The sequence below is a fragment of the Schistocerca serialis genome, chromosome 3 (assembly GCF_023864345.2).
Source record: "Schistocerca serialis cubense isolate TAMUIC-IGC-003099 chromosome 3, iqSchSeri2.2, whole genome shotgun sequence".
Taxonomy (NCBI): Eukaryota; Metazoa; Arthropoda; class Insecta; order Orthoptera; family Acrididae; genus Schistocerca; species Schistocerca serialis.
The window spans coordinates 222214707-222241668 of record NC_064640.1 but is presented as its reverse complement, the minus strand read 5'-3'; the positions used below and the strand labels follow the sequence as shown (position 1 = coordinate 222241668).

General features: G+C 38.1%; 1 protein-coding gene across 2 annotated transcripts in view; it reads right to left on the bottom strand.

Moving 5' to 3' along the window:
• The window catches only part of LOC126469957 (laminin subunit beta-1), a 358919-nt gene that overhangs the window by 71706 nt on the left and 260251 nt on the right, over positions 1-26962 (bottom strand). For both annotated transcript variants that reach the window (XM_050097369.1, XM_050097370.1), the window contains 5 exons: positions 24463-24651; positions 22130-22309; positions 14381-14597; positions 11152-11260; positions 2187-2348 (listed from right to left, as the gene is read on the bottom strand). In XM_050097369.1, coding sequence (XP_049953326.1) covers positions 2187-2348; positions 11152-11260; positions 14381-14597; positions 22130-22309; positions 24463-24651 — 857 coding nt within the window. The remainder of the gene's footprint in view (positions 1-2186; positions 2349-11151; positions 11261-14380; positions 14598-22129; positions 22310-24462; positions 24652-26962) is intronic.

Sequence of the window (26962 nt, the reverse complement as noted above, 5' to 3'; positions counted from 1 at the left end):
ATTGGTCAACTCCACAACAGTAAACATATCCATACTGCTGTGTAGTGTTGTTAATGTACAAATAACACTGCCAGAAACATGGAACCAAGACAGAACAGAGCATTACTAAATGCAAACTTGAGGTTGTAAAGTAAAATGCACATTATTGTTGCCAACAACAAGTTCTTCGAGTTAACGGAAGTCTGTCAGTTCTCCCAGCAAACACAAGCAGCAGACTTCTCTCTTACCGAGCATGTGTAGGTCATGATGGGATGACATCTGGTCCTGTCTTCAGAAACAATAACATCCAATTACCAACTACAGCAATAGCTGGAAGTAACATGGAACACTATCTCCCAAGATGATGTAACTTTTCAGTGATTATTTCTACTCATGATTGAAGAAACACAATGTAGCAAGAAGAGGGTCTACAAGGCACTGAAGACCATTTCCAAAGCTAATATGTCCATTAGTATAGTACCCTGTGATTATGACCAAATACACTGATAAGCCAAAACATAATGACCACTGCCTCCCATGACGCTGGATGCTGCCTGGTGGTGTTGAGGGCATGTGACATGGTAACAAAAGTATGTAAGTGGAGCATACACATATGCAGAATCATCCTAGTGAAGATATGGGCTGCAATGCAGAACCTGTGGACAGGTATCTTGAAAACATCAAAGCTGGTTGAATTTTTACATGGTACTGTCGTGAGGATCTACAAAAAGAGGTAAGACAGTGGAACTACCACTAGGCACTAATGGTTGGATGTTCATGACTCTTCACAGAATTTGGGGTTCAAAGGCTTGTCTGCTCTGTTAAATAGGATAGCTAGTGATCTGTAGCATCTCTGCCAAAATAGCACAAACCTTGTGCACACACAAGTGTTTTAGAGCACATGATTCATCATAAATTGTTGAACATAGAGCTCCACAGCATACCACCCCTCCCCCTGTTCACATATTGACCCAATGACATCATCAGTTATGATGATTGCAGTGAGCACGGGACCATCGGGATTCAACTGTCAGTCAATGAAAACATGTCAGCTCTTTGGGTGAATCACATTTTTGCTACACTAAGTTGTTGGTCGTCTCCACAAATGCTGCCATCAAGGTGAACAGTGGATTGAAACATGCACCTCGCCATGGACACAGGTTGCTGGGTGCAGTATTATACCATGGGAGACATTCTCCACCTCTTGCATGGGACCTGTAGCTGTAACCAAAGACACGCTGACAGCTGTGAACCACCTGCATCCCTTCATGCTTGATGTCTTCCCCTGAAGCAATGTCATCTTTCAGCAGTACAATTGTTCATGTCTTGGAGCCAGAACTGTGCTACAGTGGTTTGAGGAGAATTATAGTGAACTCACATTGATGTCCCAGCAACCACATTCGCCTGATATAAATCCTATGGAACCCATCTGGGTCACTGATGCCATCACTGCATACACAAATCAGCGGCCCATTATTAAGCGAAGAGTGTAGATATCTAATGCCATATACCTCCACAAACCTACCAACAAACTGTTGGATCCCTAATATGCAGAATCAATTAGGCATTTCATCCCAAAGATGGACAAACAAGCTATTAAGCAGGTGGTCATAATGTTTTGGCTCATCAGTGTACAGTGTGCAACCATCTAATGTGTGAATAAAATTTCATCCATGTGATGCTTTGCCTCAGAGTGTTTATAATTTTTTCAACAACATCTGCAAACAAATTATGATAACTATAATAAATCAGGTACAGAATGCTATTATAAGACATTAGCCTCCAATTGATTACTATTTCATTCTCTGCTGAAGATATCACTGGCTGTCAGTGTTGGAGGCAAACATGATGGGTTGCAACAGGTTACAAAAGATGACACTGAGACGATGGAATGATAGGACTTCACCTATACTGAAGCGTTACAAACATCCAACGCGGAACAAATGATAACATGGTACTAACTAACAAGTTTTGCTGCAGACAAGATACAGAAGAAAATTAATTGGTTGCCTCTAGAGCATCCGGTAACAGCTGACTACAAAAAACTGTTTCCACTTTATCTCCAACTACAGCAAATTGATTGCATTTCTGTTCCCAAACTGTTCCAGGAAGCCAATACATGTCTAAGTTTAGTTTTCATAGGTACAATATAATTTATGAGTGAATGAAAAATTTGCAAGGAGGTTGTCGTAGCAGTGAAGAATTACCTGAGGCTCATAACGTATAACTATGTCATAATCCATTCCTTGCTGAATGTTGTTAATTGGGAATTCAAGTTCAGAGCCAGTAAATGCTCTCATGAATCCAGTACCCGTCCAACTATTTTCCCTGCCATCTCTGTATGGCTCTCTGATCACAACTTGGCAAGTCTGAAAAAAATAAAGAAAACACATAAGTCATACTAGAAATGAATAACTACAAAGGAGAATACTTAACAGTCATCCCACATAACATCAGAAATAGTAACAAGAAAAACAATAACATCTGCTCGACTATCTTACTATGCACATTCAATAATATTTCAAAATGCTGACAATTTTTGCTTAGTGTCTATATGATTTTATTTATTTATTCTCTCTCATGATCTTTTACACCAAGTGTGTTGAAGTTACACAGTCTTGGGATAAATCACCACATGTATAAGTCACAGGATACACCGCTTCTGGGATTCAGGGAGGTGTGCTGGCCCTGGATCGAATCCGCCTGGTGAGTTGATGATGAGGGCCAGTGTGCCGGCTAGACTGGATGTGGCTTTTAGGTGGTTTCCCACATCTAATCAGGTGAATACCAGGCTGGTACCTACATTTAGAAAGCATTCAGATACTTTCACATGGGATAACACTAGACACAGACAATTGGGGTGCACAAATTCCGTCCTGAGGGAATGAAGGGATGGTGGCAGAAAGGGCATCCAGCCACTCTCTACCACTAGCATTGTCAAATCCATAAATTTACATGCCAGCCTTGTGTAGATATGGGATAAAGGCCAGTATAGAGATGGAGAAATATGTATAATTCATATATGCTGATACAAAATTTAAAAAGCTTATCATGAGATTTCTCAAAGTATATGCAAATATGTAGCAGCAATGGGCTCTAAACTATTGTAAAGAACTTTGGTACAGAAGGAAGAGGGATTTGAACATGGAAACCATACAGTAGTGTACATCTTTCTGTACAATGGTTAATGAAGTTTTATACAAGTGTAACTTGTTTTCCTGACTGTGCAATTTCTGCAATTCCATTCAAACACATCCACATAATTTAACTGCAAATCTCATGAAAGAGTAGAAGATTTTGAATAAACCACATTTAAAAACCATGATCAGTATTTTAGTTCTGAATAACTGGTATGTTTTGGTGTTTGTTTGTCTAGTTACAACAGGTTTTTAATTTTTTACTAATAAACAGGTAAAAAAAAACTGGTGTAGCAATTTGCCACAGCAGCATGGCCAAAATTTTTCTTTTTGACTAAAACTTTTTTAAAGATACACATAATGTTTTCATTGTTTTCAAATATTAGGAAAAGTGATCATTTGTTATTTTAATAACCATGATGGGAATTAGGAACTTGTAACAAAGACATGACATAAGAATCAGTATAGCACTGCAGAGACAATCTTTTCCATGCAGAGTGGCCTATTAGACAGTACACATGTATGTTCAATATGCAAGACTTGCCCCATCTGATCTATATTGTAGTTTCTCTCTGTTGTCCTTGAAAATCTGTTGTACTGAATAATGGTAGGATGCTCATATGGAAGTATTTTAGGAAGTAAGGTAGCAATGAAACAGAATGCCTCTTTGCTTTATAAAATTAAAAGTGAGAGGAGGTGCAACAAATTTGTGATATCATATAAAGATAAAAGAGAAGGTAAATTTGATTGATACAGTTATAGTTTTATTGACATGCCATAAACTTGGGATAATAAGTGAACCCTTAATTTTGTGTTGCTTCAGGGCAAAAAATTGATATCATCCAAAAATGATGAGGCAGGAAAAAGACAATCCATCATCCAGTGATATCAACAAAGTACAATGGAGTTAGTCAAATAGAGAACTGTAACAGCAGGCATGCCCATGTGGAGTTGCTAGTCTCCCATTGGGTGTCTCCCCAGGTGGCGGATTGGGGAACTTTCACCAGATATGGTGGACACCAGGGAAATAAAATACCCGGGGTGGACCAAAACTAGCAAAACAACAACTGCTGCCTTGCAGTAGGGATTTGGGTCTCCAAAGGCTAAGGGAAAAAAACCCTGATTAAAAATCGCTCTTCCCCTGGTAGGGGTTGGACGCAGGGTTGACAGCCTGCTCAGTAAAAAACGATTGTTGCAAAACTTCTACAAACAAAGCTGTATGAATGAAGGAAAATGGACCTGGCATGAAAATGGAGGATGAGGATGGAATACAAGTAAATGAAGGAGGGAAAATAAGGAAGAAGATAAATATAAGACATAGATCAGATCTATATATTGGTACTTGGAATGTGAAATCCCCATATCGCCAGGGGCACTGAAAGTAATACTGTATCAAATGATGAATCTGAAGCAAAGTATAAGAAATTAGATGGATGGGTAGTGGAGTTTTAGAAATGAAAGAAGCGAATATATTCTACAGCTGCAGCAAAAGAAATCATGAGCTGGGGACAGGATTTGTTGTACATCATCAATTAAAGCATTTGGTAATAAGGTTTACACCCATTAGTCCAAGATTATCGACACTCTGGATAAAGGGGGAATTCCTTAACTATTCCATAATTAATGCCCATGCAACAACAGAAGAATCCGAAGAAGACAAGAAAGAAGTATCCTATGAATCTTTGCAAAGAGATTAAGATGAGTGCCCAGAACATGATATCAAAATAATACACAGAGACCTAAACACTCAGGTGGGGAAAGAACAGATTTATAGACCGATAATTGGCCCCCACAGCAAACGTGCAACAAGTAATGAGAAAGGAGAAAGGCTCATACTGTTCGCAGCATCTAGAAGTATGGTAATAGGATCAACACTGTTCCCACATAAAGAAATACATATGGGAACATGGACCTTACCAGATGGAAACACAGTAAACCAGATCGACCATGTTTTGACAGATGTGAGACACAAATCGGACCTATTGGACGAAAGGAGTCTCAGAGGCCCAAACATATATACAGATAAACATTGGAGAATATAACATTGAAGATCAGTGGGAAGCGATAAAAAAGACGGCGGAGACATTGATAAGAGAGATACTTCGAACTGGGACAAGACAAGTAAGACCATCATGGTTTGATACTGAATGCGAAATAGCAACTGAAGAAAAGAACGAAGCATATAGAAGGACACTGTGATCACACTGTACGAGGAGGATAGTAGAAGAATAGAAAAAAAAAAAAAAAAAGAGAGAGAGAGAGAGAGAGAGAGAGAGAGAGAGAGAGAGAGAGAGAGAGAATGGATGAAAGCAAGTGTCACAGAAATAGAGCTCATGAGAAGCAAAAAGGAAATACGAAAATTCTATAGAGAGGTGAATGTGGCATGGAAGCTTTCTGGTAGTAAAATAAACTTAATAAAAGATGAGACAAGGAATATAATAAGTGAAGAGAAGGAAATATGTGAAAGATGGCGCAGATATTTTGATAGTTTCCTCAACCCTAGAATAACTGTACCAGGGAATCCAATAGAAATGAATGGGGAAGAGGACCCAGACAACAAAACTGCCCCACCAAATATAGGAGAAGTGAAAAGTGACACGAAGAAATTGAAAAACAACAAGGTGGCAGGGACAAATGGTATTTCAGAAGAACTGTTAAAGCAAGGAGGCAGAGACCTGGAATGAAGCCTTCTCAAAATGGTCACCAGAATATGGGAAGAGGAAAAAATGCCCCAACAATGGAAAGAGGGTATCATATGTCCCATGTATAAGAAAGGTCATCAGATGGAATGTGGCAATTACACTACTTAATCTGGGATATAAAATATTCTCTAATATACTATTCGACAGAATCCTCCCAATCATACAGAGGGAGACGGGGCCGTACCAATGCGGATTTCTCCTGGGAAGTCAACTATAGATCAAATATTCACCTTAAGACAAATCCTGGAAAAAAAACAAATATGGGGTTGGCATGCAGCACCTCTTTATAGATTTCAAAGTAGCTTATGAGAGCATAAATAGAGAGCAGTTATATCAAGTTCTAGATGAACTGGGAATCTCAAGAAAGTTGGTAAAGCTAGTGAGAATGACAATGAGTGAAACACAAGGTAGTATAAGAATAGGAGGAATGATGTCCAATACTCTGAGTATTAAAAATGGAGTGCGACAAGGGGATGCAATGGCATGTCTTCTCTTTAATGCCGCCCTGGAGAGGGTGATGAGAAAAGCAAACGTTCTGAATAGGGGAACGATTGTCTATAAATCAGTGCCGATACTGGCCTACACAGATTACACTGATATAGTAGCAAGAACCCAAAAAGCAATGGAAGAGACATTTACAGATCTCAAACATGCTAGTAGGAACATGGGGTTAATTATAAATGAACAAAAAAACAAATTATATGGCAGCTGGAAAAGCACATAGAAAAAATATGCCAAATGTATTAACAATGGGCAATTATACATTTGAGAGAGTTGAACATTTCAAGTACCTGGGCTTGACAGTTACCAATCTAAATGATACCTCCTATGAAATTAAGCAGAGATTAATATTAGCCAAAAGAGCCTATTTTGCCCTAACAAGACTTCTATCCTCAAGGCTCCTGTCTCGCACCACTAAATTAACTATCTAAAAATCACTTATATGACCAGTGCTTACATATGCCTCTGAAACCTGGACATTAACAACTAAAGATATTGAAATACTGGATGCATTTGAAAGAAAGGTACTTAGTTGAATTATCGGCCCAATCTGTGAAAGAGGAAGATGGAGGAGGAGATACAACCATGAGTTGTATATCATGTACAAATACCAATCCATCTGAAGGATAGTGAAATCATCCAGACTGAGGTGGACGGGACATGTGGCTTGCATGAATGATACAGAAGTACCACAAAGAATATTACAAGGAAAGCTACGAGGGCAGAGAGGATGTGGTCGACCATGGGCCAGATGGGAAGATGGGAGTAATCGAAGATCTTAGGAAGATGGGCTATAGAAACTGGAGACTACTGGCAAAGGACCAAGAGAAATGGAAGGAAATTGTAGAAGAGGCCAAGGCTCATCATGAGTTGTAGAGCCAAGAAAGAACAACAGTAGGCAACATCAACAACAAGCATAATACATTAATTCTGCAAAATAATTCATCTACAGACTTCATAAAAGCAACAAAAATAAAATGTTATGTCATTTGAATTTGTCTACTAAAAAAAATAGATATATGTTACATGAACTAAATAATGCTGGAAAAACTTACGAATAAACATCATTAAAACACCATAAAAACATAAATATTGTGAAAATTCGTTTCCAATCGATGAAATCAATATACATAAAATGAACTTACATGTTAGGCATCTGAGAGAACACAGAGTGACTGAAGAGAGATGCCAGGAGGTGGCACTTAAAGAGATGTGAGACAGGTGACAATGGGGGCCTATAGAAGGCAGGGAAGTAAGCAGGGAGAGTAAAGCGATGAGACGAAAGTTGATAAAATGCTTTAAAAAATCAAATTAAATACACAACAATCTGTTATTTACAAGACTGACATAGACTCACAAGAAAGAGGCATGTAAAAAGTATTATTATGAAAAACGAAAGGACAAAAGATGATGTCAGAGACCTTAAGACAAACAAACATTCAATCTAGGAAACAAGGCAAATAAGTAGAAGCACCAAGGGTAAATCAGCATACAAACACAATGCAAAACTGTGAGGTTATTGGCAATGTTAGTTACACTGTGACCATTTGAAATTAAATGAGAAGCAAAGGTAGACTTGTAGTCCACATTTTTCCTTCCTATTTCTGCACATTCTTCGAACATGGTTTTAAAGTGTCTGCCTGTAAGGCCAACATAAAAAAACAATATAAAATAATATATACTGATTGCAATGCCTGTTACATGTGTTGATTTCTTAGAATGTAAATGAATTTATGCAATATTTACACTATTATGGTGTTTTATTATATTTGTTGATGAGTTGTTTTTCAGTATTATTAAGTTTATGAAACACGTATCTGCTTTTACAGTAGATTAATTAAGACATCATTATGTTTTATTTTTGTTGTTTTTATGAAGTTTGTGGACAAACTGTTTTGCAGTAATTATATATTACACTTGTTGTCACTGATGCCCACTGTCACTTTTCTGTGTTTGCTAATTTGACTGTTGTTTGTTGATACTTTGTAGATAACACTAGATAGTGGCCTTGGGGTATGAAAGCAGTTCTGGCTTTTTAATGAAAAGAAAAGGACAACTGGTACTTTTTATTGAAAATCAATACCACTTTTATGAAACCTGGATCAACATGCTCCATATGCTCGACAACAAAGTACAGTAAGTATTGAGGGTTATGCTATGATAAGAAATTTATTGAAGATACATGCACAGAGAGTTAATGTTCATCAAAAAATTATCTTTCTCACCAATATCTTTTCCAGACTCCATAACCCCTCCTCCCCTCCCCCTTGAAGTTAGCAACTGCAGCCAACAAGGCTGCTGAGGCATCCTGCTGGAGATATCTGGACTGCCTCACTTGCCATAAAACAATGTCCTTTTAGGCTCTTTTTTTAATCTGACGGAACAAAAAGTCGGCATGGCAGCCAAATCTTGACTAAGGTGGTTGGGACAACATTGCCACATTCTGTTGACCATTGCCTCCCTTACAATCTGTGACATATCACTGGGTATGGCAACTGAAATTATTCTTGAGGCAGGTTATTCACATTTTATAATATTATAAGATCTGCTTGGATTAGTGAGGGAAATCAGAAGCAGGGCTCAGTTTCACTGCTGAATATCAAAATCAAACTGTAGACTTTTAGAACAAGATTACTTTCAGTCTTAATACTTATTGGACATACTGTGTATGTACATGTACAGAGATATCAGAGGTCAATGACATTTATACAGTGACCTGCAAAAGTTTGTGCACTGATATCATACATCATTTTACTCACCCTCATGTGGGATAAGAACTTTATCTGCACAGGGATAGAATTGCTTCAAAATATGATACTGTAGGGCACAATGCACAAGAAAGGCAAAATAAATGAGCCTATGAAAGTATACATGATAGTGGAAATTATTCTTATAGTAAAGACAGCAGCATTCAGCATCTTCCCCCTTACAGCTTCCTTTTCTTCTTCTCCTTAGACATATTTACTTCTTAATTCATCCTCAGCTCCCCCTGTCTACCAGGTGTACCAGTATGAAATGAGTGTTTTTTTGTGATAATGAAACACTAATTTTGAATTGAAAAGTAAAAACATTTTATTCAAAGTACTGACCATTGCTTTCTATACATTTTGACCACCTTTCTGGCAATTTGTGGACACCACGCCAATAGAAATGTTCATCTTTTGAAGCAAACCAATCAGACACTCAAGTTTCGACTTCTTCGTAGGAATTGAAGTGTTCCTCAGCCAGTGCATGTCCCATTGATGAAAACAAATGGTAGTCGGAAGGGGCCAAGTCTGGTGAATACGGTGGGTGGGGTAGCAGCTCCCAGCCAAGTGTTTTGATTGTATCCTGAACCAGTTTTGCTTTGTGTGCAGGTGCATTGTCGTGTAAAAAAATTACTTTGCCATGTTTTCTGGCCCATTCTGGTCTTTTTTCGATCAATGCATAGTTCAAATTGATCATTTGGTGTCTGTAGCAATTAGTATTCACAGTTTCACCGGGTTTTAGAAGTTCATGATACACCACACCTTTCTGATCCCACCAAACACAGAGCATTGTCTTCTTGCCGAATCGATCTGGTTTTGCAGTCGATGTTGATGGTTGTCCCGGATTAACCTATGATTTTTCCCATTTAGGATTCTTAAAATAAATCCATTTTTCATCGCCAGTAACAATTCGATGCAAAATTGATTTTCTTTCATGTCTCTGAAGCAAAATTTGACAAATGGTTTTTCGTTTTCCATCTGTCTTTCATTCAACTCATGTGGCACCCATTTTCCACACTTTTGGATCTTTCCCATAGCTTTCAAATGGTCAGAAATTGTTTGTTGTCCAACATTTAGCATTGCTGCCATTTGCTTCTGACTCAAAGTATCATTCATCCAATATTGCTTGCAATTCGGTGTCTTCAAACTTTTTTGGTGGTCTTCCATGTTCTTCATTTCTTACATCAAAATCATTATTTCTGAATCATTGAAACCATCTTTTCCATGTTGCTTCTGATAGAGCATGATCACCATAAGCCTCAACAAGCATTCGATGAGACTCTGCAGCACTTTTTTTCAAATGAAAACAAAAAATAAATGCTTTCCACGAATCATCACTTTCTGGTACAAAATTCGACATTGTTAACATGATGAAAACATATGATGTTGTTTGTTCCATGGCTTAACGTACACTAAATATCTTTGACAGATGTCATACCAACCAAACAAAAAAAGAATTAAGGCTCTTTCACAACAAATGTTCCCTATCGACACATTTGTATCTTAACGCTCATTTCATACTGGTACACCTGGTATTACCTTTTTATCTGATACTACCACAATACTTATTGATATACTTTTATTTAACTTTCCAAACTATATATAAGATTTTCAGCCTTTTTTCCTCCACTTTTTCAGATGTCTCAAAACCACTTTCAATCCCCCCCCCCCCCCCCCTCCCCCCGAAGTTCTTCTTACCTCAACCCAAATGGTTCCAGTCTATGCTACTTCCTATCCTCCACCTGCCTCTAAGCTCATTTCTGCTCCCACCAAGAGGCTCTACACCAATATCAGTCTCTTGTCATTTTGTTAGCCTACCCTAACTCATCCATATCTTTCTTTCCTTTATCTCTTGCAGTTACTCTGGATTTCCCATCTTCCTCCTGTTCTATTCCCTCAGCATCATTCCTAGTGACCCGCAATCCTTTCTTCCACACATCCCTGCATATTCCAAATCAGTTCTCTTAACCCCTTCCTATGTTGTTGCTCTTCTATTTGATTAGTAGTGATCTACTCTTGTTACAAAGTTTTCTTGATTTATTAGGACTGACATATAGACTTTTTGTTGAGCAAGTCAGATCATACCTCACTCCCTCTTGCAAGCTCAGCCTCATAAACCAAGAAATCTAGGGTTGCGGTAAAGTAGCTCTGCTCTGGTTGGTTGCACTGCTGGCCAGTGACATGAGGGCGACATCTGAAAGAAAAATTTTCACATTTTAAAAATCAGTAATAAAATCTAGTAACAGTCTGTGTTGTCCTTGCATAGTTTAACCTGCTGAGAACCATCAAGAGGCGATGTTTTAATACTTATTTTACTTTTAAATGGTAGTGAAGTATCTTTGTGTATGTGAATACAAACAGAACTAGTGGTGTCCCTTGCACTTCACACAGAATAGACAAGCTTGAGTACAACATGCTCAATCAATCTGGCTATTCTGTGTGGTTTTGAATGTCACACACAATATTTAAATTAACTCACTGCACAGATTATTGAAGGTTAGCATGGACCCAGTGCTAATCATGGTAACACCATTTGTTCTCTATGGATGCTAGGTGGTAGTGAAAGTAGTCTGCTGTGTAATGTGCACTTTTAAGCTGGATTACTTGTAAGTTCTTAGAGCAGTGAGCAACTGGCATATCAAGAAGGATACTTACACAAATATATGTAGTACTGCACACTATAAATTAGTGCTGTATTTTCATATTTGTTGGCTAAACAACAAATAGTGCAAAATGTTCAGTGCACCACTCCCCATGACTCCTGACTCATTGACTACAGTGTTTCCCATAAGGATAACAGTTAATGGAAGCATTCATTTTGTTCCATTTCTTCATTGTCCCCCCCCAATCCACGTCAGGAATGTTCTAATGATGAGCAATAGCCCAGTCTCAATTTGGGTTTCTTCTTTTTCTATAATTCTATGGCCAGATGCCCTCCCTGTCACTACAAACATAAGTTACCATGAAGCTGATCTAGAATGGGATATGAAAATAATCATGGACATGGGGATGAACAAGACTTGTAGCATCTTAATGTGGAACTTCATGTTTCAAATCAGAACACAAAAACATAACAAACTGAGTTGGGAACCAATGTGATGTAATACACTTACAAACTGAACCAAGTAGATGTCATATTGGAGTACAACTTTCTAAAGCTCAAACACTGTATTTGGTATATGTAGTATAACTTTTGTCCTATGAAAATATGCCACTTCAAGGCACTAGCACATAAAAGATCCATCAAATATATGTGATTTTCAGCACAGTTTGTTACAATCAAATGTTGTGAAACAATATGTTGGCGGTTACAAGTGTTACCACATCTCTGAATGCAACAGTACAGGTGGAAACATAAACCTCTACAGACCTTTATTGTTTGAGATTAACTCTTAAGGCATTGAGGCAAACAACTAGAATACAAGATTTGATGATATTTATTCTGTGTACACAAATATCATATTTAGTAGCACACTGCATTTAAAATTCAGTTCCTCATTGGACATAAAATTTATGTTCTTAAAAATGTAAAAAGCTGTTTCCTTGACCTGTTATGATGATTTTGTCTAAGAGAAAACTGAATATTTTTAAAGCTCTCTTGTCAACATGTTAAGTCCCTCTGAATCCAATGACAGCTCTACAATGTTGGCGAGATTTTTTTCTGTCCATCTTAGAGAATTTCTAATGAAGTTAACACAGCAACTTCACACATGTGAATTTCAGGAATCAAAATCTGCGTGAAACTTCCTGGCAGATTAAAACTGTGTGCTGTACGAAGTCTCTAACTCGGGACCTTTGCCTTTCATGGACAAATGCTCTACCGACTGAGCTACCCGGGCATGACTCACAACCCATCCTCTCAGTTTTTCTTCCACCAGTATCCCGTCTCCTACCTTCCAAACTTCACAGATGCTCTCCTGCGGAACTTTCAGAACCAGCACTCCTGGAAGAAAGGATATTGCAGAGACATGGCTTAGCCACAGCCTGAGGGATGTTTCCAGAATGAAATTTTCACACTGCAGTGGAGTGTATGCTGATATGAAACTTCCTGGTAGATTGAAACTTCCACGAGTGTTAATTCTGCAAGTTTTGCAGGAGAAATCTGTGAAGTTTGGAATGTTGGAGATGAGGTACTGGCAGAAGTAAAGCTGTGGGGATAGGTTGTGAGTCGTGCTTGGGTCGCTCAGTCAGTAAAGCACTTGCCCGTGAAAGGCATAGGTCCTGAGTTTGGGTCTCAGTCCGGCACACAGTTTTAATCTCTCAGGAAGTTTCATGTCAGTGTGCACTCCAGTGTAGAGTGAAAATTTCTTTCTGGAAACATCTCCCAGCCTGTGGCTAAGTCATGTTTCTGCAATATCCTTTCTTCCATGAGTGCTAGTACTGCAAGATTTGCAGGAGAGCTTCTGTGAAGTTTGGAAGGTAGGAAACTAGGTACTGGCAGAGATAAAGGTGTGAGGATGGATCATGAGTTGTGCTTGGGTAGTTCAGTTGGTAGAACGCTTGCCCATGAAAGACAAAGGTCCCAAGTCCGTGTCTCAGTCTGGCACACAGTTTTAACCTGCCAGGGAATTTCATTTCAGCACACAATCCACTGCAGAGTGAAAATTTCACTGTAAATTCTGAGTGGTTGGTGTGCCAAATTAAGTCAACAACTGCTGCTGGAAAGCACTTAACTTCCAGATCATACTGCTGAGTGCTCACCAATTGCAGTGGAAACAATCTTAATCACGTTGAGCCCACAGCTACCAATAATGTTAATGATTAATAAAAACCGCCTAAGCTCTGTTTTCGCACATTTATTGTGTTATGAGTGGTTTTGTTTCTTTCATCTCTTAGCAGTCTCAGAATGTTCAAAGAAATTAACCCAGTTAATAAATGTGTAAAAATACAGGTAAGGTTGTTTTCATTAATCATTATCATTATCACATTGGAAACCACGCCCACATATGCATTCGCATCTTGTGTGAGGGCAGCTTAATGGGATGAAGACATGGGTGCTATCTTTCTATCAAATTATAAAAATTTTGTTCTGTGATTTCTGTATTTAACTGTATGTTTTTGTGTTTCTAAGATAGAGAACTCTCACAAAACTCAACCAGACAAACACAGAAAGCCATCTAAAAACCACTCTCAGACTGCTCAGTTAATAATGTAAATACTGAGGTGACAAACATTTACAAACCAGTACTAACATTAGACCATGATATTATGCTGCACTCGGATGAAATAATAGCATCTCACAGAATTAAGAGCATTAGCCTGACCAAAACATAAATCATGTTGAGACACTGTTATAACTGCAAGCTTTGGTTACCTGCACTGGCCAGTGATGACATCACAGTTGTTATCATATGATCCACCAGGGTCACAATCACAAGGTTTACACCCATCACGATCATCAGAGAGGCCCCAGTAATTGAGCAGACATTGGTTACAATCACGTCCAGTCACATATCGTTTGCAGGTACATTCTCCAGTAAGAACATTGCAGCCCTGATTATCAACAGTTCCTTGAGTATTGCAGGTACATGCTGCAAACCATAAGATAAGTGATTGGAACTCAGAAAAATGGTAAATATTGAAATGAAAAATGGTTATGTTGCACTTGAGGATGATAGAAACTACTGCAGTAGAATTAAATATACAAAGGCAAAATATGGCAAAATAATGTCCAGTCATAGTAAAACTAAATATACCAGATGGTTTGTTCACTTTTTTCTCCTTCTTTTTCTTTCTTTCTTTTTTTTTCAATTTTCCAGCTTCTTCCAAATGCTGACGTGTAAGAACTCTTTTTCTATACAACAACAAATACAATGTTATCATCAGTCTCTCTACAATCCAAAAGACTTGTAAATTTGAAATTAGAAGTAAAAGTCTTATTTCACTCAATGCAACATTAAAAAGGAAGTTTTTTGCTACTCTGTACATTGTGAGACGCACAGGTCCACTTTAGGCTCTGGGGACTAGTTTGCATTAGATTGACAGTGAAGTAACAGACAAAATGACACATGTATCTGGGAATTTATTTCCTTTACTACAAGAACTACTGAGTCAGAAGCCATATGCCTTACTCCAAACAATGAGATAATTGTCAATGCAATTACAGATTCTGTTATAAATAACTTTCGATATTAGCATTTACTTTAGTCTTATTTACACTTTTTTCTGCAGAATTTGTTCCAATAATTTGTCCATCTCAAAGTAATGGAAAATTTGTCATGAAGTTGACAATTCCAGAAAATGTGATGAGACATTATCATATACTTTGGCAACACAGCTGAACTTCCCCAAAATCAGTAAATTCTTCTTTCTATGTTATTTTGCCTCTTATAATCTATGGATGGTAAATATCAGACACCAGAAACACCTGTTACAGGAGATATAAGGTGTGACCCAAAATGAACTAGAAGCTTTCTGCTGTAACTTGAGAAGTGATAGTGATTGGCTCCCTTGCTAGGTGCCTTTACTATACATTATTCTGAATCAGATGACCAGCCATCACATGTGTAGCAGCAAAACTTAGGTCAAAGTTCTTGTTTAGAAAAACCCTGTTTCAAATGGTTCAAATGGCTCTTAGCACTATGGGACTTAACATCTGAGGTCATCAGTCCTCTAGACTTAGAACTACTTAAACCTAACTAAGCTAAGGACATCACACATGTCCATGCCCGAGGCAGGATTCGAACCTGCGACTGTAGTAACAGCGCGGTTCCGGGCTGAAGCACCTAGAACCACTCGGCCACAGCGGCCAGCCCTGTTTCATGTGTCTGGCAATTTTTTGGTGGTGGACATGACAAGACAAAATGCTAACATCTAATTTTTGTCAAAAATCATAACAGATGATGAGATTGTGGATATGTGCCTGAAACCAAGCAATAATCAGTCCACTGGGAGACTGCCTCATCACTAGAACCAAAGACAGCTAAACAGCCACTAGAACCAAAGATACACAGAGTCTTTAGGCTACAGAAAAAAATCATTAGAGCCATGGCAGGTGCAGAAAAAAGACAATCGTGCAGACCTCTGTTCAAGGCCCTTGACCTTATGACTCTTCCTGGCCCCTATATCTATGAGACAATTAAGATTTCTAAACAAAACCCACAACTTTTTGAGAATAACCTGCTTAAGCATGATTATGAAACAAGAAACAAATTCAATATAAGTTACCAACTAGTAGGCTAAAGCTGCTGGAGAATACACCTTACTCTATGAGTATGAGGCTGGGAAATAAAGTCTACAAAAAATTTAAAAATTATGAACCAGAAGAATTTGGACATCATTTTAAAAAATACCTAGCAAGTGAATATTGTTACAGTGTAGAAGAATTTATGACTGACTGTCCCAAATAACTGTGCCTGATGTTACAATTTATTCTGCCAAGCTAAAAAAGTACTTTAAGTAAATTATTCTGTATACTTACAATTAGAAAGTAGCTTTAAACTGATGAGTCACCTATGTCTCAATCATCTGATTGTATATGACAGGTTATGTGAACCGGCTGCGGTGGCTGAGCGGTTCTAGGCACTTCAGTCCAGAACCGTGCGACTGCTACGGTCGCAGGTTCGAATCCTGCCTCGGGTATAGATGTGTGTGATGTCCTTAGGTTAGTTAGGTTTAAGTAGTTCTAAGTTCTAGGGGACTGATGATGGTTGGTTGGTTGTTTCGGGGAAGGAGACCAGACAGCGAGGTCATTGGTCTCATCGGATTAGGGAAGGACGGGGAAGGAAGTCGGCTGTGCCCTTTGAAAGGAACCATCCCGGCATTTGCCTGGAGCGATTTAGGGAAATCACGGAAAACCTAAATCAGGATGGCCGGACGCGGGATTGAACCGTCGTCCTCCTGAATGCGAGTCCAGTGTCTAACCACTGCGCCACCTCGCTCGGTAGGGGACTGATGACCTCAGATGTAAAGTCCCATAGTGCTCAGAGCCATTTGAACCATTTGTTATGTGACAATAATGTTTCTATTCTATTCTATTCTATTCTAACTAAACAGCTGAGGACTACATAAAATAATGTTTGCTTGCTTTTTTCAGTATGAAGAGAATAGTCCAAGATGAATCTGTTCTCTAAATTATGGTACTCAAAGATTTGTTGGTCCAGCAAAACAATGGACCCAGTCATGTAAAGTTGCGTGTCAGGAAGTTTTTGACCAAAAACAAAATGACAGTGATTTTGCACCCTCCCTACTCACCAGGTCTGGCCACATGGGACAAACTAAAAGGAAAATGTTTTTGGGACAAAGAGGAAGAAACACAGAAATCCCCAAATGTGTAAAACAGAAATTGATGGAACTTATTGGCAGATTAAAACTGTGTGCTGGACCGAGACTCGAACTCGGGACCTTTGCCTTTCGCGGGCAAGTGCTCTACCAACTGAGCTACCCAAGCACAACTCATGCCCCATCCTCACAGCTTTACTTCTGCCAGTACCTCATCTCCTACCTTCCAAACTTTACAGAAGCTCTCCTGCGAACCATGCAGAACTAGCACTCCTGAAAGAAAGGATATTGCGCAGACATGGCTTAGCCACAGCCTGAGGGATGTTTCCAGAATGAGATTTTCACTCTGTAGCGGAGTGTGCGCTACTATGAAACTTACTGGCAGCAATTAATGGTTCTGCAAAGACTTGGTCAACTGATTCGAAACAGTGTGTAGCAATGAAACCCCCCACCATCCAATACCCTGCATAAGAATCTGTTGTTACCACTCCTATGATTCCTTGAATTGAACTTTAGTCAATCTTTAGTCCCTATACATATGCTGGCTGCAACTTATCTAGAATAATATTTGCTTTTCAATCATCATTCACCTGTGCTCTTTCTCCTTACAAACCAAAATTCTGTACAAATTTGATGATATCTGGAGAATGAAACAGGGATCTTGTTCCAACTTTTCAAGCACAATTCCATTTTCACTGTCAAAAGAAGCCTGAGTGTGCATTATAAGTTTTTCCAGTAAATATCACGAATGAAGCCATAAAAAAATCAATGGAGATACATTTACAGCAGTTATTATTCTTAAAATTGAGTATATTCTTTTTTCCACATTCCCTCGCATTTCTGGCATCAATACACTTCTACCCATGCCTTTTCTAATCTGCATATGCCTCTTGCAAGTTTGTAATAGCAAGGCTGTACAAGCACACTAATCAAAGCTTCTAGAGCTTCCTCATCATCTTTAAACAACATCTTTTCAAGTTATTTTTGACCTGACCCAACAAATAAAACCCAAGAGAAGTCTGATCGAGACTACAGGGTGCTTATGTCAGCACTGTCAAATTTTATTTGACCAATACTTTTCTCACAATTAGCAATGTGTGAAAGTGTGCATTGTCACAAAAAAGTTCCCAAGCATTGTAAATCTCCTTTGGATGTGGTACATCCTAATTTACAAATGCCTTAATATATCCACATAAAATTGCTATTCATTCTTTGTGAATGCCCTTTCCACCAAATACAACAATGAGCATTAATTTCACACTTGATTTGCCAAAAAAGACTTATTTTCCTTGAAAAGAAATGTTTGTGTACTCAGCCCTTTAATTTTTGGTTTCCAGATTGTACAAAAAAAATAATAATTTTGGCACCAGTTATAACTCTTTCCAAAAGATTTGAATTGTCTTCAAATGTTGCAACAATTCATGACAAATTGTAACACAATGTTTCTACTTCTCATTTGATAAAAATTTTGATATCAGCTTCACAGACATCTTCACATTTACAAATCACAGGTCACAGTCAAATGCACTGTGGATATCAATAAATTTAGTTCTTGTACCATCAAATGATCACTTAAATTGTGATCATAGCTCAAATATTCTCACACTTTGGACACATTTTCATTAATGTGGGCTGATGTTGTTATGCATTGTGTGTGGTGTTCCTGGCCATCTTTGGATTTATTTTATGACACTCAGTCAGGAAATGGCTCTGTCCTCATAACCCAACCATATAGAAAGTATCCATAGCATATTTGTTCTGTTTGATGCAAAATTTGTTTGTACAACACTGATCGATGATTTGTTGCAGCTTTGACTATTGATACACACACTTTCAATACAGGAGTACTACTGACTACCTTTTGCACATTGATATATCACAAATAAGCTCCTATTAAGTGAAGTGTATGTAGAATATCTCTGCTTGTTGGCGATAAAACTTGAAATTACACACTGTGACACACGTTTTCTTGTTATAGTTAAATACTCCTAGCTGGAAGAGGTCTAAAAATTCTTCCAACTATGGACTGCTACTCACATACAACAACATAAGTTTTGGTATTAACCATGTGTGCATTGTATTTGATAGCTTGGTAAACCACTTGTTAAATGAGCATTTTTCAAACCTGGGAAATGACACAGAAAAATTAAACTTCTGAATATATCTTGAGCATCTTTGAGGCGGTGTTCAGAGAGGAGAAGAATAGAAAGAATTAAATATAGATGGATAAAATAAAGAAATAAATAAAATAGCAATAAAAACGTAAGGCTTTCATGAAGAACAGATAGCTTCACAGCATCAGTGAAGCTTTTTCAGAATTAAAAAAGAAACGTATAAATATTCAGAACAATGAGTGAATTCATAATGCAAAAATATTACAGGGTGTATACATGGACAAAGAAAAAAAATTCCCGGATTTTTCCCAGATTTCCCGGTAAAAAATACACGTTCTCCCAGGTGAAAATACACTTTTTCCGTGTTAAGTGACAGTATACTCTTCCTCGGCACTGTATAACTCATCAATCCTTTGAATGTTTATGGTTTTATATACCAACGTAGAATTTCCCGGCACTTCAGAAAACAAAACTCCCGGGAGGGGGTATTATTTTCGTATTACGAAGGTATAAATTGGAATTCCACCAAACACCGCATGTCACTTTCCAAAGCACTGAAATCGAGATTGCGATGCGCTTTTGTAAGTCAGTCATAGTTCATTTCACTTGATCTCGCCCGGTGATGACAGCATAGGACATGTGATGTAGTAAGCCAATAGCAAGATCACTCTTACGTAGCGCGAACACACAAATAAGAAAAGTTCATGGTTTAAATTAAGATACATCACACAAATGTGCCAGTAAAATTTTTAATAACGATGTAAATGTCTGATCTGGGCCAAAATTGTTCAAAATGGTTGTCCCCAAAGAGTTGATTTTTAAATGAGAGTCAAACGGTTTGTGATTTAAGAAATTCATCATACATTCTCGCACACAGTTCATCTTGTGCAAAAGGAAATTTGCTTTGAATGTAATGCTTTTCAAAACACCATTCGCAATATTTCCCTGCGACCTGTTAGAAATACGTTCGTTTCAGCAGTTGCAAGTGAGCGCCAGATAACAGGTGTAACCGCACTTGCGCAGCTACGATGACGCAGGAAGCCCATATGTTCGTACATGTAAAACATTAAAAGATCTTATATTATGTCATAAAAGAAACGAGACATCAGAGGATACTTCAAGAGGATCAGAATTTCTTGAACCACACTAAAATGCATAATTCGGCTTAAAGTGCACATTTGTATCTCCATATTCGGATGTAAATTTTCTTGGAGTACCAGTGCTGTATTATCTTGTGTTTGGTTCTTTATTATGGTATAATGCCATACATGCACTTGAAATGCAGCGAACAGTTGAAACCAGCCAAGAGTGTGATATTAAACTCTTTGTTTCAAATAAATTGACTGCCTCAGCAGAAAAGATTAATAAAAGTCAAATCTCTTTAGCAAACCAACAAAAATAACTTCATTGTTCTGCAAGGCGATTAATGCTTGACTGTCACAAAAGTGGAAATAAAACCTGAAAGTAATAATATATTTTTGCCTTCCATTACTAATTCATTTGATAGCTCCCAGCGACAAAAATCCATTTCATCATCATTTAATGTGAGAGCAGTAAATGAAGACAAAACAATAAAATCACTGAACGTATATATGGGTCACGTGGAGATGATCCACCTCCCCAACACAACTCTGACTGCTCTGTGCATCAACCCCAGATTTACTATATTCCCGAACCGGGGCAATATTAGGTAGTGGGGCCCAGCCACACTACAGTAACCACAAGCGGGAGAAGGTACTATGCATACGTGACTAAACTGTGCATGCGCAAGAGCCTGCTCGCAGCTGCTCAAACGACTCTAATTTAAACAGTTGTCACGTCATGCTCATCAGAGGCAATTTGTTGTTATGAAGCATTGCATAGTCTTCCTAAGCCTTCGACACACTGTGCTGTTGGCAGACGCTTGTATGAGCACTGTGTTTTGTTGTTGTATATGGTGCATTTCCTCTGCAACTAAAGTTTTATTTTCATTATTTTTTCTCTGGTTCATGTTTTGTTCCTGCAGTATTATTCTGCAGTAGCGGGATGCAGTAATATCCTTAGTTAGAGTATTGATTCTTACCAGTCAAAAATCACAAAAATTTAACTGAAAACCAAAACAATGAAAAATTCCCGGAATTCTAAACAATTCCCGGGTTTTTCCCGGTTTTCTCCCGGATGAAAAAATTCCCGGGTTTTTCCCGAAACTCCCAATTGTGCCAGGTCGTATACACCCTGTATTAATTATCTAATTGCCTGAGAGATTAAAACTGTGAACTGGACTACAACCCCTACCCAAACTTTCCCATTTGAGGGTAACGTTCTTCCAATTGAGTAATCTCAGCATTTCTCAACACCCAATCTAAAATTTCAGTCTGCTTTCAGTTACATAATAAAGCTTGCCCAGATAACTCAGCTGAGACAGCATTGCCTGCAAAAGGTAAAGGTCCAGGTTTAAACCATGATCTGACATACACTATAACCTGCTAGGAAATTGTAAAGCAGACTACTCTCCTCTTACACCCCCTCTTCCCACACATAGTACTCTGAAAATTCATTCAGGTGAGCAGATATTTCTTTTTTAACAGTATTTGTTATACTCTTGAGCAACACAATGTTATGTACAGGAGAGTTGCGACGAAGTTTTATGGTACAATAAGTCCCACCTACCTTCTCTCCCCCCAGATCCCACATCAAATTGTGTTACAAGTACTTAAAAAAAAAGTCACTACGATTAGTCTAGTACTCACGCTGACAGCCATCAGGATTTTCTTCATCAAAATTCCAATATCCATTTTTACATCGGTCACAACGTCTCCCATCAACATTAGCTTTACAGTGGCATCTTCCCGATTCTAAACCATTGGCTATGTCTGTTCGAGAATCACAGATTCCCTCATCCAGTGAGCCACTAGGGTCACAGTCACATGCTAGAAAAAAGGAATTCAAATTATTAATAGTATGAAAATTGTGGAAAGAGTGAAATACACTAGACTCTCACTAATCCGGCCATTCCTGGCACATATGGGTGTCGGATTGGTGGAAGTGCTGGATTATTGAGTGCCTGAAATTTATTTTATTCATTTATTTTGTTGTTTATTTATTTTGAAAACATAGGGGATATAGTGCACTGTACTTTATTAAACCGAAGGTTACAATTTTAAAACATAGAGGATGTACTTTATTAAATCCAAACAAACATTAATTTTCAAAGAAAACTTAGTGCTTGAGTGTATACTGTACATAATTATACAGTCGTATCACTCACTATTAAACATGTCCCTAATTTTTAACTGTCACAATGATGATACGCGATGGTGGCATGCTTTATCACCAACCACTTTACAAGCATTACATCAGTACTGCGTGTATCTGGTTGTTGCATAATCTACTCCAGGAAGACCTCAGCAGCTTCAACACCAGCAGTGTGAGAAATCTTCATGCTCTCTCCTCCTGTGTCATTACTTTCTTGTACGCTTTTGATTATTTCTTCATCTGCTAAAGTTTGGCCCTTACCACAGTTTCCTAATTCAGCCACTTAGTAACATCTTCATCATTAATTTCTTCTCCTCCTGGAAGGTTGCGGAACATGTCAGTGTACAAAGTAATTCATAATTCCAAATTGGCTGGCTCATCGCTGTCAAATACTACTGGATCCAACTCGGCATCAATGGGTGCCCACAATTTTCTCCAGATCTTCATTACGGTAGCACTCTCTACTTTATGCCATGCTTCAGCTGCTTGGAAAACAACATCACATATGTTAATTGCTTTCCACGCTTTCAGCATAGTCTTGATAGAGTCGTTTTCACTTTCATTCAGCAAGGAGACGAGAAGTCAATGTTGATAATGATGTTTAATTGATTCCAAAATTCCCTGGTCCATAGGCTGAATTAGGGCTGTCACATAGGGTGGGAGAAAGAGTGCTTGTACTTGTATACCATTGGACTTTAGAGAAACATCTGAAGGATGACTGGGAACATTATCAATTATAAAGATAGCTTTCAGTGGCAGATTTTTCTTCTTTAGCTCTTTTATCACTGCTGGTACAAACGTTTTGTGGAACCACCAAGAGAATATCTGCCTGTCCATCCACACTTTCTTCTGAGCTCAATACTGCACTGGTGTCAGTGTGTTGAAAACAACGTGGATGTTGGGATGTCCCAATCACCATAAGCAGTAGTTTATGACTCCCATTTGCATTACAACACACTATTAATGTTATGCACTGTTTCTGTTGCTTGTAACCACAAGCTTTCTTCTTGTATTCGGCAGCTAATGTTTTTGAAGGAAGCATCTTATAAAAAGAGTCCTGTTTCATCAGCATCTTACAAGGCATCAGTAGTTAAATCTTCTTCCTCTATTATCTTCCATATCTTGCTTAAAAACTCATCAGCATCCTTATCATTAGCTGAGTAACTTTCCCCGGTTACTGTCAGCTGCGGAATGCGATGTCGTTTTTTCCAGTTTCATACCCAACCTTCGCTCACTGCAAACAAGCTACTACCGCTCAGTTGTTTGTTAAATACAGCTACTTTTTCCTTTATAATTGGGCTGCTGACTGGTATTCCTTTACTGTATTGTTGTATGAACCATCTATAAACAGCTACGTCCAGTTCTTCATTCTCACTCTTTCGCATAGCCTTCCATTTTCCCAACACACAATCCATTTGTGTTGAGTACTGTCGAATAACATCTTCTATCTTCTTGATGTCATAAATAGTTGCTCATCCAACATCGAACTCAGCAGCAATGGCTTTCTACGAAGAACCTTGATTTAAATTATCTAAAATTTTGAGTTTCTGATTGAGGTCTAGCGTAACGTGTTTCCTTTTAGAAGACATGATTCCGAATTGTAAAGAAAGCTACAATTTCAAATACAGTATATAAATCATTGTTTAAATAAGCACTGTTGCACATGATAAATCATTGTGCACGTGTTTCTGGATGGGTGCTGGATTACTTAGTGGCCAGACAACTGAGGGCCAGATTACAGAGAGTCTAGTCTATGAGCTAGTAACAGATATTTTGTACAGAAGCTGATTAACAAAACTTAATGTCTAGAAGCTTTAGAGTAACTTACGCTGACATGCCTCAGGATCTGTAATGTCACGTTCTGGATCATGGTAGTAGAAGTCTCTACATTGTTCACAATTTCTTCCCTGAGTGTTGTGTTGACAGTTGTCACATACACCACCACTCACTCTGCCTGATATGTCATACACAGCTGCATCAAAATGACAACTGGTAGCGTGATTGTTGCAATTGCACCCTGAAACATTTTTTTTAATTTATTTATTCCCATTTACACTGCATCCATAGATATGATAAAATAGACAGAGAAAATCATTAATACTGGGGTATGAAAGGTAAACCAAAGTCTCAAAAATGCTTTCAACAAAGTATCAATGATTCTTTGGTCATGTGGGACTTTTGTTTGTACACATATTTAACTATGTAGAATAAAGACTCTTTCATATATGGAGAATGTTCAGTGCAAGTAATGGTTACAGTTTAAAAAAATATTGCTGATATTTCCACTTAAAAATGTGAATTATAGGTGCCTTACTCTCAAGAGTGTGGCAACCTACATTCCAATATGACCCCAGAAAAAGATTACTTCTGTCACACATCAAAATATTGACCATGAGGGTAAAATTAGAAAAATATCAGCTTAAATAAAGGGGGTATTAATGATTGTTCTTCCTGCATACCTCCATCAATGGAATGGAAAAGGAAAAGTGTTGGGGAGGGGAGGGTGTGACTGTAATACATTATGAACCTATCAATACATACTTGACAGTGGATTGCAGAATACAGATGTAAATGCAGAACAAATTGTAAGTAGAGATGAAGGTGGTGAAAATATAATAAAAAATAACAATACATTTTAGAACCAGGTTGGCTCAACACACAAGTAGAACACCAACATAGTAAGAGTCATAAAAGACTAACATAAAATTCAGATAAAACACATCAAAATAACTATATCAAATCAAGGATAAAATACCAGTATAGTCACAGTTAAGAAGGAAAACAGATTACTGTGTCTAGGTGACTAATTAAAAATAATGTGTGACCAACTCGCTGTGTGACACACTAGAATATTCTAACAGCACACAAAACCTTAAAACATGAACCACACTTGCCTCATTATCAATTAAAATAGAGGGCAGTTCCTCTACCCCAGGTCATCATATATAACACACTCAATTAAAACACATTGTACTGACAGCTGGGTTCCACACCTGTGACACACTGGCTCCTCACAATGTAAGAGAAAGCTATGTAGTTGTCTTGTTGCTTAGTACCTCTTCTACTTGCATTTGTATACCTTTTTTCAGTCTTTTAATTTCTATCTCTCTCATTCTTCTGTTTTTTACTGTTAGTCAATTCTATGGTACCTGACTTAATTCTGTCAGAATGCTAATGCTCATATACTGAAGCAAAATAACTGAGCTTCCACTCACTTACATCTCAGCACCAGGATCAGCAGCATGTGGGCTTTGGGTATGTCCAATCCATGGGACCATGTGGTTGATTTTAATAGAAGCATATTCACATTTCCCATACATCATCAAAAAGCAACAGACCATGAAGGAGAATACCGCTAAAGCTCTGGCCACTGTTTTGTATACTGAAGGAGCTTTACAAACTCTCTTCACTGATAATGAACCACAGTTTGCTTCCACTGGATTTCAACAGTTTTGCACTGAGAACGGAATCCAGTATATTAGTACACCCCTGTTTCACCCTCTTTTACGATGAGGCCAAACATTTTGTGCGAATGATTAAAATGCAGATGGAGGACTACCATATGCATGTGAATAATCCATGCCATTGAATAATCTGCACACCCTAATTTTAAGAGAGGAAGAAAAAGCAATATTATATTTAATTTGTGTTTTATTTACAAAAAATATTCTAACATAATGATTCTATTCATCACTGTCATCTTTATTGTCATCGCTAGTGGAAGAATTATTGTTGTCAACACCATCTTCCCAGAAAGCTCCATCCTCAGTTCCATCCAGTGAATTTGTGCTACGACATTTTTTGAAGGGTTCTTCCACCAGTGGTTAAGGAATGGAGTCCCATGCAGATTTCATTCACTCAAAAATCTGGCCACTTGATTTTTCCACGCAGTATGAACTTGTAGTTTTCATTAGCCATCCACTGCATATATCACTGTTTATGTGCAGGTATGAAATGCAAATTTATATATGTATCTATTGGTTACAGGACAGATGTTAGGCCTCTTAGGTTAATGAACAAGTCAGTTCTCACTTTTTGTAACTTGTGTTGCACTTCCTCAATTTTATGTCCGTGGAAGCCACCCAGGACCAACGTTACATAAATTCAGTAATGCACCAGGGTGAGGTCGCTAAACATGTCACCCAGTCAACCACCAGGTCATTGTCTATTCACCCTTTTTGATTTGCTCTCACCAATATGTCTTTCACTGATATTTTTGGAATAGTTTTCCTTTTAAATCCCATGTAAGGTTGTAGCTTTCATCGATTACCAGTTACACACAACATCAATGAACACCTTTACTTCTCATTACCACAACTTCATTATCA